Source organism: Python bivittatus, unplaced genomic scaffold (assembly GCF_059951505.1).
Source record: "Python bivittatus isolate LINGU-HERP-01145 unplaced genomic scaffold, Pbiv_v1 ctg000260_np1212, whole genome shotgun sequence".
Classification (NCBI taxonomy): domain Eukaryota; kingdom Metazoa; phylum Chordata; class Lepidosauria; order Squamata; family Pythonidae; genus Python; species Python bivittatus.
Genome location: NW_028277055.1, coordinates 2,085,571 through 2,099,563, shown reverse-complemented (window position 1 = coordinate 2,099,563; position 13,993 = coordinate 2,085,571). Strand labels below are relative to the sequence as shown.

The 13,993-nt window shown below is 43.2% G+C and overlaps 1 protein-coding gene across 22 annotated transcripts in view; it reads right to left on the bottom strand.

The window, feature by feature from the left end:
• The window catches only part of LOC148216075 (uncharacterized), a 44,616-nt gene that overhangs the window by 18,426 nt on the left and 12,197 nt on the right, over positions 1-13,993 (bottom strand). For 10 of the 22 annotated variants that reach the window (XR_015796040.1, XM_088140282.1, XM_088140279.1 and 7 more), the window contains exons 2-3: positions 3,966-4,096; positions 2,567-2,614 (exon numbers count right to left, since the gene is read on the bottom strand). Coding sequence is in view for 12 of the 22 variants with exons in the window: in XM_088140282.1 (XP_087996408.1) it covers positions 2,567-2,614; positions 3,966-4,096 (179 nt within the window). In the remaining 10 variants the exon portion in view is untranslated. Of the gene's footprint in view, positions 1-2,566; positions 3,854-3,965; positions 4,097-13,993 lie in introns of those variants that run through there. The other 12 variants (XR_015796041.1, XM_088140281.1, XM_088140278.1 and 9 more) reach the window with 7 other exon arrangements.

Sequence of the window (13,993 nt, the reverse complement as noted above, 5' to 3'; positions counted from 1 at the left end):
TCAGGGACTTAGTGATCTTCTCATTATTGCTATTTCCCAGTAGGAATGGCTGCAGGAAACTCATAGCCTTGATTTGGAGAAAGAGGACAGTCTTTGTAGGAGGAAGAAGGCTGACTTCCTACTGTGATATTATCAATGAGAAATCTGTGATCTTGGTCACTGAGAAAGAGGGGAAAGTAGCCATGTTCCCCCCAGCAGCAGCTGTGCTTCTTTCCCTATTGGCCAGCTATGAGCTGGTTGCACAACAGCATGTTGGTTGGTCTCCTGCCAGTAAAGGCAGTGGGAAACCAGCACTTTTCTCCCCTGTTCATGTCAGGGCTTCACCCAGGGGCACAGCAATATAGCATCATCTCTGGAACTCAACCAGCAGTCAGGACTAAAAGTAAAAAACTCAAGAACTAGCCTTGAAGAAAGAAGCTGCTTTGGTTGCAGACAAGAAGCCTTAAGAATGAAGATCATCTACTGCAGAATCTACTAATCCAGATACAGTACTATTAAAATGTAAACCTAACATCTCTTTCTCATGGCTTTTGGTAGGCATTCATTTCTTGGCCTGAGATGTGGAGGGCACCAGGGTGTCCACCAGGGAGAGTCAAAAAAGCCATGATGGCAGTCTTGGCCATTTGATTGAAGCTCCTCCCCCTCTTTAAGTGGGTCATGTGTCTAAGGGCAGGGTTTTAATTGGGCTATCACTGCTGTCATCTTGACTTTTTTGACACCTTCCCTCCTGGGAATGACCTTGGGAGGGCATTGGCACTATGTTCTGATAATAGCCCTGTCTAGCCGTGGCTGTTCCAGCCACCACTAAGCAGATCAGGGCTCTTGAACGCAATTGCTGTGGCATTTAAGTTTTGAGCCACTCTGAGTCTTTGTAAAGAAGCTTCGCTGCTCACCATTGACTTTGTGGCTTTGGGTGGTGGTAGGAGGCACCTCTGAGTTTCTCCTGCTGGAAGCTTCTGGTTATACCAACCTTCTTATTTCTTTGGTGTTCTCAATGTTTCCAGAAACTGATGGTTAAGAGACAGTCTGGAATAAATGTTGTCCAACCAGCTGGAAACAGGTTTGGTTAGAAATACCTGGGTGGAATATTTGCCAGGGTAGACGATTCAAATATCTGACCTTATTTTTTTAAAAAATAATTAGCTTTATTATCAGCTGCAATCACAAGAATTTTGGCCCCTTGCAGGAATCCAGATCATAAAATTGTAAAATTGTAGAACTGGAAGGGACAACAAGGAAATGTAGTCCAACCCTTACTAGCTTTTGTGAAGATTTAGGTTGACTTCCATATTAGAATTTTGTCAAGGAGAATGCAAAATAAAATAAAGAGAAGATCTGGTAACATAAGGATACACTTGTCAATGATTTTCTTATATACAATTACTACAAAGATTTAAAGTAGATAAAAGAACTTTCGGTTTTGCACATTGTAAGACTGAGTTTGAAACAGAACTCTGTACACATTATTGCTAAAATGTATAAACTTCTATTGAAATTTGAAACAGAAGAAGTGAAAGAATGTATGATAAAATGAGCTAAAAAATTTGGTTACAATATACAAATGGAACAGTGGGAGAATACGTGGCTGGAAGGATCGAATTTACATTATGTTATAATCTTAAAGAGAATTTTATAAAATGATGTATCATTTGATATATGTCACTGGAAAAATTGTCTAGAACATATAAAGGTACTTCAGATTTATATTATACAAGAGGGGACATTTTACCATCCTTGGTGGATGTGCAAAATAGCCAGAAAAAATTGGACTCAATTATATATGCTAATTCAGAAGATTTTAAAGATTAATATACAGATTGAAACCAGAGACCTTTCTTTGGGGACTGATGGATACACAGTTGGAAAAAAGTTATGGAACTTTGTTTTTATGCATGATAACTGCAGTGAGACTATTCTATGCACAAAAGTGGAAAGATTCGATATTACCCACAATAGAGGAATGGATGGTGAAGATGATGGAACTTGCTGGTTAAATTGACAGCTTTGATCAGGGAAAATACATTATTCAATGTTGACTGGGACCCCTTTACAGACTTTTTGTGTGAAACCGAAAAAAATGAAATTATGATATATAGTTTTGCTGATTAGAAAAAAAATTATAGAAAAAATGTAAATCATGCTGTAACTATAGAGTGAGAGGTTAATTTACATCTATACTTATAACTGCTATAAAGAAAATAGGAAACTACTCCTTTATATTTTTCTTTTTTTTTCTGCACTTCCAGCTTTGTCTTTTTCTTCTCTTTTTTTCTTCTCTCTTTTCTTTCTTCTACCTATTAGTTCTTGTTAGTTTTTATTTTCTTTTTTAAAATTTTAATAAACTTATATTAAAAAAACGATTTATGTTGATTTCCTTTGCTTCAGATCAGATCCCAAAGTCTGCTGTATCGTTGGTAAGGCATCTAGCAACTATTCTCTCATTTATGATTGTGCCAGGAACACGATAAGCTTTATGATAATAAAGTGTAATCAGAATATGATAAAAAGAATGCAAGTACAGATCTTTACAGAGTTTCAACAGCAAATCAAATAAAAAACAACCAACCTTGTGCCCCAAGGAGCTTCCCGTCTGGATTCTGACTGGAGAAAGATGCTGGAGGACAGAAAGGGAGAAGTGAGTGTTAGAGACAGATGCTTAGACCTAGCATGAAGGAGCCAGAGGTGCAAGAGTGGAAAAGGACTACATCTACCCAACCCACCAGTTCAGGGAGGCAGGGTATGTTGTGAGTCCTCTCCTTTAAGGAGGTTCATCTGACAGGACCAAGAAAAAGGCCCTTCTCCCTGTGGAACATCATACCCCGGAGATAACACTGGCCCCCACCTTGATACTCTTCCGAAGGGTCCTGAAGACATGGTTTTGCCTGCAGGCCTGGGGGCCCCAGGTCAATCTGGAGCCCATCAAATGGCTAATGTAAAGGCACTGTTGTCACCAGGGGGTGGGGGGTGTAGTAGGTTTTGTATTTGGGGTCTGATTTTTGTAAGCCACCTGGAGTCATCGTGTGTGAGTTGGGTGGTTATATAAATTTGCTAAATAAATAAATAAGATGTTCATTGGCCTCTTTGTGATTCATGACTAGCTAGAGAGGGGAGCTTCCAGGGTGGGGTGTTTTTCTAGTCTGCTCTTCAGAACATCGATCAGAGGGACACTGAAGGGGCTGTGCCCCGCCACTTTGGGAGGGATCGGAGGGAGGCTAATAAAAAATAAAACAGCTGGATTAAGCTTCCCGTTTCATTTTCAAAACCTCCGAAAATCCTGTTGCCATATTTTGGCCTTGCAACCTTGGGGTATTCCAGGGGCTGAAAAGGGACCTGGGATGCAGGTTGCCCAATCCAGTAAGCAGGAGAGCTGGGGACCCACTTCCCAGGTTTATCTGCCCTTTTCAAGTGTTACATCGCATTCAAAGACCAGATGAACTTTCCTGAATGTACTTTCTTTTGGCACCTTCTCTAATTTGTCCGGTCTATATTTCCTCTCCCCTTGCCACTTGGTCTCTAGCTTCTGGAGATTCATCCAAGGTTGTCCACTGAATTTCTCATCTTACTGTAGAATTTGGAGGGAGGGAGGAAGGAGAAGGAGAAGGAGAAGGAGAAGGAGAAGGAGAAGGAGAAGGAGAAGGAGAAGGAGAAGGAGAAGGAGAAGGAGAAGGGCAGCGGGAGGGGAAGGAGGGAGGGAGGGAAATGCTGCACCCAAGTTCTTCAAAGGGTTCTGCCCCTCCTGCGGGTGCCAAGGTGGGTGTACAGAAGGCCCCAGAAGCTGTTTGTGCCCCCCCAGCTGGTTGAAGGGGACCAAATCAGTTGCCAGTCGATCTGGTTCCTTTTTACCAGCCCCAGGAGCACAAGAAAACCAGATCTGTCTGCTGGCTGCCTTCCTCCTCCAGCAGCCGTGCCTGGTGTCCCAAGCGGTGAGACGCTCCAGGCTCACAGTCGATCCCAAAGATACATACTTCTTAACATTCCATAGCCGGCCGACTCCATATGGGCATATGAAGAAGTATGTAGGCTCGGGAGGGAGAGACGGGAAGTAGCCGGGCCGGCTGACCTGCCTTGGGTTGTCCATCGCCAGCCACCGAGCACCCTGCAAACGAAACAGAGTCAAAGTCCATTAGCAGAGCATGGAAGACAAGGTTTGGCCAAGGCTGTCCTCCAAAAAGTCAAGATGGCAGTTGCGATGGTGCAATCAAAGATCTGCCTGTTTTTTATGTGTGTTGTTCCATTATGGCTGCCATCTTGACTTTTTGGACCCCTGGTTCATTGGCTAAAAAGAAACCTCCAAGAACGAGGAGGCTGTCTTTGAAAAGCAAGAGCCCTCCAACCTGTAAGGGCAGGTGGGCACTTTGGAAATTTTGAAAAAAAAAATGTCAGGGGCCTCCTCGGAGGGTTGCCCATTCAGACAATGACTGCTGCTGCAGATGAAGCCCCCATGCACCCATTTCACAGGAAAACCAAGCTGTGAGATGAAAAGATGAAGAACCTGAACTTGAGGCTAAGCCTGAGGGAACGCTGAGCCTCAGAACGTTTCAGTTTTCTGATCCAGTGAAACCCATTTCAAGACAGGCAAGCTGATGAAGCAAAATGAGAAATATCTTGCCTAAGATTGTGGTAACATCCCAGGGGTAAGTCTGACTCCTGAAACATACACTTGACCCCCTGAACGTGCAAAAGCTGGCAAATGGATGCTAAAATATGGCTGCGTGCATACAACATGCTTTACTGGATCAGTTTCAAATCTAGTGGCTACATTTGCACAATTATGTTTGGTTAGCTTTAAACTTGGTTAGGGTGAATTTCTAGTTTGGAGGCTGAGCATATTGTGAGAATCCAGCCTGTTTGATGAGTTTATGGCTTAACCTATTGTACAAACTCTGAGAATGACTTTTGGTTCAGGAACCAGGTAAGCATGCTGTGTGAACTCAACATCCAAATATCTTTACCCAAGAACTAAATCACAAAGTCGATTAATCCCACGGTTTATTTTTATTTGAGAATTGCCTTCTTCCTTTGCTCCCCCCACGCAACCACACATTTACACACTCTAAGATCCACCAAACCCAATTTCTCATTTCTGTTTCAGAGTCCCCTCCAGATGAGTCTGCTGGGATCGGCAAGAAATGTTGTATGCATCACAATATCATCACACAGATTACATAATTTGTGTCATTTGCCCATTACATCATCACATGTGAATCATCACACAGCTATGATCCTTTTCCCAAAATTATATCTCTCCCATGCAGTTCACACATGGACATTTCCCACACATCGAAGTACAGACAGTTGGACCCCCCTATTATTTCTCCCCACTCGACTGCCTCAGACCCCTTCCCTGATGTCTTTCCTTGCTTTTCCTCAGCTCAATCTCCTCACAACAGCAGTTAATATTAATTCCTACACTCACAACTTCACCTGATTATTGAAGAAATCATTTTCTGGGTTTTCCCAGCTGTGAACTATATCCTGGGCAGTTATGGTAGGATAGATAATGCAATAATTTTTTTTAAAAAGTCCCTTGCAGATCAAGAATCATCTACATCTGAAGGGTGTATAATAATCACAGGAATTCTACAAATAAACTCCTGTGATTATTACACAAACTTCAGATGTAAATTAAGTTCCTTTTAGAGAAGAGTTAAAGTTTGACTGAAGGCCAGAGAGAGCATAAGGCTCAGATCTAGGGCTTTTCCTTCTACCCCCCTAATCATGGCATGAATATGTTGTAGTAATTTTTTTTTTTTAAGCCATGTCCTCGTGGTGCTGCCTTCATCTCTTCCCCAGCCCATGGCTGAGGCTGCCTAAAGTCAACTTTAGTTCTTTCAGTTTTAAAGTAGTGTTTTCCCTCTTCTCCCAACACAATTTTGCCAGCACATTTCAATAACTAGGTAGTTATTGATGCTTTTGGGGTGGGATCTGCTCAGCTCCTACTGGCGACTTTTGGCTGTGGTGGACCATCTCCTTCCCCTCCAGTCATGGACATTGCCCTCTATGGCCATTTTGGCTTGGGCCACAGAAGAGACCAGGCATTAGGGTTCCTCAGAGGTATCTGCTCACATAATGCCCGGCTGGCATTTTCGGAAGGGGTTGCCAGGTCCTATGTGGGGTCCTTATATACACAGGTTTAACGTTCTTTTGAAAGAGCACCAGACCCATGCTTAAAAAAAAGCTAGTGCTCTGCTGTTCGGGAGGTGCTGGTTTTATCACCTATGAGTACATTAAAGTTTTCCACTTCTCCTGCCAGCAAATGGCTTTGTGTAGCTGTAGCTTTGACTGTTTTTATTTCCAGGTTGCGGGGAACACAATACTCCTATGCCATTTCACCTACAGTATTCAATGGACTTCTTCGGGATGCTGTCAGCCACAGCTGCTCTCTTGCAGTTCAACATAGTGTGGGAAGCCAACCATTGCCTTAGTATGCTATGGGAACCCTAACCTAAGCTTAATATTTGTTAGGGGACAGCATGATATGTGAATACCATAGTTGTATTGGCTTAGGTTCTACCATGTTGTGTGAACCGAGAGAAGCAGAGAGAAAGAGAGGAAGAGAGGAAGGAAGGAAGGAAGGAAGGAAGGAAGGAAGGAAGGAAGGAAGGAAGGAAGGAAGGAAGGATCTCTATCAACTTTTGCTGTATCACTGGTTTGTCTTTCCCAGCCTGGTTGTTGTTGTTTAGTCGTTAAGTCGTGTCCGACTCTTCGTGACCCCATGAACCATATTGCGCCAGGCCTTCCTGTCCTTCACTGCCTCCCTGAGTTTGCTCAGTTTCATGCTCATTGCTTCAGTGATGCTATCTAACCATCTCATCCTCTGCCGTCCTCTTCTCCTTTTGCCTTCAATCTTTCCCAGCATCAGGGTCTTCTCCAAAGAGATCTCTCTTCGCATTAGGTGGCCAAAATATCTGAGCTTGAGCTTCATTATCGATCCTTCCAATGAGCAATCAGGGTTGATTTCCTTTAAGATTGACTGGTTTGACCTCCTAGCAGTCCAGGGGACTCTCAAGAGTCTACTCCAGCACCACAGTTCAAAGGCATCAATTCTTCGGCGCTCAGCCTTTTTTATGGTCCAGCTCTCACAGCCATACATTACTACTGGAAAAACCATAGCTTTGACTATGCGGATCTTTGTCGGCAAGGTGACGTCTCTGCTTTTTAATATGCTATCTAGGCTTGCCATAGCTTTCCTCCCAAGGAGCAAGCGTCTTTTAATTTCATGGCTGCAGTCTCCATCTGCGGTGATCTTGGAGCCCAAATAAATGAAGTCTGTTACTGCTTCCATTTCTACCCCTTCTATTTGCCAGGAATTGATGGGTCCAGATGCCATGATCTTAGTTTTTTTAATGTTGAGTTTCAAGCCAGCTTTTGCACTCTCCTCTTTCACCCTCATCAAGAGGCTCTTTAGTTCTTCTTCACTTTCTGCCATTAGGGTGGTATCGTCCGCATATCTGAGGTTGTTGATGATTCTCCCTGCAATCTTAATTCCGGCTTGTGATTCTTCCAGCCTGGCATTTCTCATGATGTACTCTGCATATAGGTTAAATAAGCAGGGTGACAGTATACAGCCTTGTCGTACACTTTTCCCTATTTTGAACCAATCGGTTGTTCCATGACCGGTTCTAACTGTTGCTTCTTGGCCCGCATACAGATTTCTCAGGAGACAGGTAAGGTGGTCTGGTACTCCCATCTCTTTAAGAATTTGCCACAGTTTGTTGTGATCCACACAATCAAAGGCTTTTGCATAGTCAATGAAGCAGAAGTAGATATTTTTCTGGAACTCTCGTGCTTTCTCCATGATCCAGCGAACGTTGGCGATTTGATCTCTAGTTCCTCTGCCTCTTTGAAACCCAGCTTGTACATCCGGTAGTTCTCGGTTCATGTATTGCTGAAGCCTAGCTTGTAGGATTTTGAGCATAACCTTGCTAGCATGTGAAATGAGTGCAATTGTGCGATAGTTTGAGCATTCTTTGGCGTTGCCCTTCTTTGGAATTGGAACGTAAACTGACCTTTTCCAATCCCGTGGCCACTGTTGCGTTTTCCAAACTTGCTGGCATATTGAGTGCAGCACTTTAACACCATCATCTTTTAGTATTTTAAATAACTCAGCTGGAATACTGTCATCTCCACTAGCTTTGTTGTTAGCAATGCTTCCTAAGGCCCACTTGACTTCACTCTCTAGGATGTCTGGCTCAAGGTCAGTGATCACACCAGCGTGGACATCAGGGACATTAAGATCTTTCTTGTATAGTTCTTCTGTGTATTCTTGCCACCTCTTCTTAATCTCTTCTGCTTCTGTTAGGTCCCTGCCTTTTTGTCCTTTATCATGCCCATCTTTGCACTAAACGTTCCTTTCATATCTCCAATTTTCTTGTAGAGATCTCTAGTCTTCCCCATTCTATTGTTTTCCTCAATTTCTTTGCATTGTTCATTTAAGAAGGCCTTCTTATCTCTCCTGGCTATTCTCTGGAAATCTGCATTCAGTTGCTTATATCTTTCCCTTTCACCCTTGCTTTTCGCATTCCTTCTTTCCACAGCTATTTGTAAAGCCTCATCAGACAGCCATTTTGCTTTCTTGCATTTCTTTTTCTTTGGGATGGTTTTAGTTGCTGCCTCCTGTACAATGTTACGGACCTCCGTCCATAGTTCTTCAGGCACTCTGTCTACCAAATCTAATCCTCTAAATCTATTCATCACCTTCACTGTGTACTCACAAGGAATATGATCTAAGTCATACCTGAGTGGTCTAGTGGTTTTCCCTACATTCTTCAATTTAAGCCTAAATTTTGCAGTAAGAAGCTCATGATCTGAGCCACAGTCAGCTCCTGGTCTTGTTTTTGCTGTCTGTATAGAGCTTCTCCATCTTTGGCTGCAAAGTATATAATCAATCTGGTTTCGGTATTGACCATCTGGTGATGTCCATGTGTAGAGTCGTCTCTTGTGTTGTTGGAAAAGAGTGTTTGCTATGACTAGCTTGTTCTCTTGACAGAACTCTATTAGCCTTTGCCCTGCTTCATTTTGTACTCCAAGGCCAAACGTGCCTGTTATTCCAATTACTCCTTGACTTCCTACTTTAGCATTCCAATCCCCTATGATGAAAAGGACATCTTTTTTTGGTGCCAGTTCTAGAAGGTGTTGTAGGTCTTCATAGAAGTGGTCAACTTCAGCTTCTTCAGCATCAGTGGTTGGGGCATAGACCTGGATGACTGTGATATTGAATGGTTTGCCTTGGATACGCACTGAGATCATTCTGTCGTTTTTGAGGTTGTACCCCATTACTGCCTTTCCCACTCTCTTATTCACTATGAGTGCAACTCCATTTCTTCTAAGGGTTTCTTGCCCACAGTAGTAGATATAATGGTCACCCGAATTAAATTCACCCATTCCCGTCCATTTCAGTTCGCTGATTCCCAAGATGTCGACGTTCAATCTTGTCATCTCATGTTTGACCACATCCAGCTTGCCTTGGTTCATAGATCTTACATTCCAGGTACCTATACAATATTGTTCTTTGCAGCATCGCTTCCAGATACATCCACAGCTGAACGTCCTTTCGGCTTTGGCCCAGCCGCTTCACTCTTTCTGGAGCTACTTGGAAATGCCCTCCGCTCTTCCCCAGTAGCATATTGGACACCTTCCGACCTGAGGGGCTCATCTTCCGGCATCATATCTTTTAGCCTTCTAACATTGTCCATGGGGTTTTCTTGGCAAGGATACTGGAGTGGGTTGCCATTTCCTTCTCCAGTGGACCACATTTTGTCAGAACTCTCTGTCATGACCTGTCCGTCTTGGGTGGCCCTGCACGGTATAGCTCATGGCTTCACTGAGTTACGCAAGCCCCTTCGCCACGAGAAGGCAGTGATCCATGAAGGGGTCCCAGCCTGGTACTCATCACATATGCCAGGTTTCAACTCCCACATCTCAATGAGGTGTCCTGGCAAGAACCCGTGGGAGAGGTAGTCACCTTCACTGGAAAGCATCAGGTTGCGTCAGGCATGACTGTTTCAACATCTATCATGTCTCCTCCTGAGTCTGCATTTTCCCAAGCTAAAAAAGTAAAATTCCGAAAAGTACCCGAAGGAGTAATATTGAAGCCTGGACCCTGATTCACAGATGGGAAGACTGCACTCTGCCAAGCATACAACAGGGCTTGGCCACCTCCCTGCCAAGATACCCAAAGAGACTGTATAATCCGCCTTTAATCCTTGCGTCTGTCATTTCAGCCCAGTGCTATCTTGGAGGATTGTATGCATGGGCCTCCGTATCAAGCCACAACAATGTCAAAAAGACAAACAGGCCTCACGACATCACTGACGCACCCTGTAGTTCTGTCTGGATGTCAGATGCAAGCTTGTGTCACATCACTTGATTCTTGACCTTACAGCAAATTTGGTTATCAGTTGCCCTCTTTGCCCCTCTCCTCATTTTAGGCAACACAATTTGAAAGAGGCCAATGCAAGGCATTCATTTTATGCATTTTCTCTGGTCGTCTCTAACAAACTTAAAAATCAGCTATTCCAAACCAAGGTGGCCGGATGTTCCTCACTTCCTCAGGGATGAGAAGATTGAACAGTGGTGGGTCTGGCTGTTTCCTTTTAATTTGAAAAAGAGGGTTGGTAGCAGAGACGTCCATGGAGGGGGGGAGTGCCAAAATCTGCAAGGTGGTGGCCCCAGAATTGTGATTGAAGCTCCACGTTTTTTGTACTTCGATTGCAACATCGCAACCACCCTCCTGCAGAGTTTGATGCCTGTGGTTGGGAGACAGATAGCTTTACAATCCTACTATTTACTTTGGTTACCAAGGCAGAAATGGAGTGATTAAAATTCCAAACGCAGGCAGAAAAATTAGAGATCCTGTGTCTGACACTAAGATGGAACTCCCAGTCCTAGCCAGTTCCAACCTTCCCCCTCCACCCGCAAAAAAGCATTTTCCATTCTTGGAATTTCCTTACAGAATTTAAACTATAAAATTGACTTTTGTCACTCCTTTCCTTTCTGCATCTCTTTTCCAAAGCTATAGAGAGAGTTTCCAGATTATGAGGAAACAAAACAGCTTTTTGTAAGATCTCTGGTTGCTTGCCATGACCAAAACAGACTAAAATCATGGAGTGTACACACACACACACACACACAAAGCATAAAAACAGTGAAAGAAGAACATCAATGTCTACACACAGCAAAACTTGCTGTATGGCAACTTCTGACAACACACTTAATCCAGTTAATAAATCCACTCATATGTTGGTTTTGCATAATAGGTTGAATTCACCAAATGGCTTCAAAACTGTAATTTTAACTGTAGTTAAAAACAACCACATTTAATATATTGGGCCAAAGCAGCTACTAGATTTGCAAAGATTTGGTCAGAATGAAGCCCCTGTAGACTCAATGATGGGACAGATGCTTGCATCTTTAAATACCAACATCAGATGAGAGGTTTGCAGAGCAACAACTTTGCTTCCTGAGCACCTCAGGAACTTCAAAATGCTCTTGGACAAATGACTGAGGCTTTCATCATGTAATCCAGCAGTTTTCATGCGGGTCATGATCCCTGGGGGAACAAGAACACTGCAGCCAGACATATTTTTTAAGTTGATCAGACTTGCGCCAGCCAAGTGGGAGCCCCATCAAAACTCACTTGGGCAAAACAGAAATCAAAGCTTGGAGTTAGTTTTGAGAAACAGATTTTCATCAAACCTCTCCGTCAAACCATCTATAAATCACAGCAATTTTATATTTGTGTATTACTTAGCTTTATAGGGGGAGTTTGCATACATCAGAGAGTTCTATCATGGGTAGGTATGCAATGTTGCAAATGTTGAGAACCTCAGATGTAATCATCTTCTAAATCGTAGAACTGTATACTTTCATCCTGCTAATCTCCTCTCCCACTGATCACCCTCCTCTGTTTCCCCATTCCTTCTTCTGCTTTTTATCATTCTCCCATCATGGGGAATGATGGCACAGCTCCACAGTGTCTTGGCATTCAGAAGGACCTTCCTAGGAAGTTCTCTGGCTCTATTCTCATTAGATGGTCCTTTGTAAGGACAAGTACAACCAGATCTACAGTTGAGGAAGGGTAAAAGGAAAATGCAAGATTCACACATCTCACAAAACCATAACATTGTTTAGCATGGGCTTAGTAAAGTATATAAACGTTGCAAAGCCATGCTTTCTGGTTTAGCATGCTCAGTGGCTTAGTCAACAGATCATGGTTAATTAATCTGACCTTTGACTGGACCAGATGATGTCTCGCTGTTCACTCCCTTGGCTGCTGAAATTGTACTCTATCCTGAGCTGAGGACTAGGCCCAATCAAAGACAACTCAGTCTGTAAAAAACTAACCAAGGTTAACCCTAACCCAGCGTAACACGTTGTTTGAATATAGCTGCTAGGTTTGCAACTGATCTAGCTGAGCATGTTGTGTGAATGCAGCCATTAAATCCATGCAGTGGGTTTTTAAATTTGTCTGGAATAGTGCAATGTATGCTTAATCTTGTGACGTTATGATGCTGATATTGTTGTGGCTTCCTACAGATGCCTCCGCATATGTGCAGTGCAATGCTAGTTTTTTACTTTCCAGCACTGTGCTGATGAAACAATGAGAAATTATGTACTTGTGGCTTTACTGGCCCTTTCTTCTTAGGCTGGATTTTATTGTTTAACCCTGGCTTCCTCCCGGCTACTCATTTCAGACATTTGCTGTGTCACACCTTAGGATGGGAAGAGACCTAGAGCAGGCACTTGCTGAAGCAGAATAAGCTACTATTTTTGGACCAGCTGTAACATTTATTTTTAAAACTTCAGTTGAAATTAATTATGCTTGGTTTTTCTCCTGATCCCAAACATTTTTAGACTGTGCCTGGTAGCATGCTATTTTAAAAACCAAGAGTAGCCCTAGGACAACGTTGTGGCCCTTTTACTATAAGCTGCCACCATCCTTGGGGTATGGTTCACCCTGTTGCACAACACGGAACACCAAAGTTCCTTGAATTCATCTCATTGCAAAATATATATGAGGCCACGTTCCTACACCCCACTGAGCCACAAAGTGGTCAACCCATTTTAGTCTAGCACAGTGTTTTTCAAACTTGGCAATTTGAAGATGTGTGGACTTTAACTTCCCATGCTGGCTGGGGAATGCTGGGCAACTCCCTGAAGTCCACACATCTTCAAGTTGCCAAGTTTGAAAAACACTGGTCTAGTGCATTGCGCGAATGGAAATAGGGATTCTGCCTCACAGTCACATGTCCTGTTCTGCCTCCTTCACCAGCTGGTTGGAGATTGCCAAGGTTCTCATAATAAAAACAGATCTCTAGAAACCACACTCTGCCCTATCCTTGTGCTGGAGCAAGGACACATCTGCAAGAATTCCACCCAGCAGATAAACTGAAACACCAAAACAAGGATGCCAGCCTGATGGGTACGCTTTCTTTGGAACCATCTTCAAAACAAGAGAGGACATGATTTACTAGATCCTGAGAAATCGGGTAAAAACAAATGATCTGCTATGCCCACATAGGTGGCAGCACTAATCTTGGCTGATCTCAGAAACCAAACGGTTGGACTGAGTTAGTTCTTAGATGGGAGACCACAAGGAATGTAAGGCAGTATGGTAGTCTAAACTACGATAGATGGATCAGGCTAATTTCTCTCGGGGATCATGAGATTAAATCCTGGGATATCAGTGTCACATCTTGCAGGTTCTGCAATTTGGTCTGGGATTAACATCCCAGAACGGTTCATTCTTTTTTATGCAGTCCAGTCTTATTCATCTTCATGGATTAAGATGGATTAATCCCCAGAATTAAATCTCATGCCTTTATTTGTGCTCAGGTAGGGTTAACGCTTGGATGAAAGACCATCAGAAGATTCCAAGGCAGCAGGGCTGATAAGTTAAATAAGCATCAAGGAGGAAGACAATGGCACACAGCCTGTTGCCAAAAAAACAGTTTGGATGGCTCCATGAAATCACCAGAAGTTGGGTTTGTCT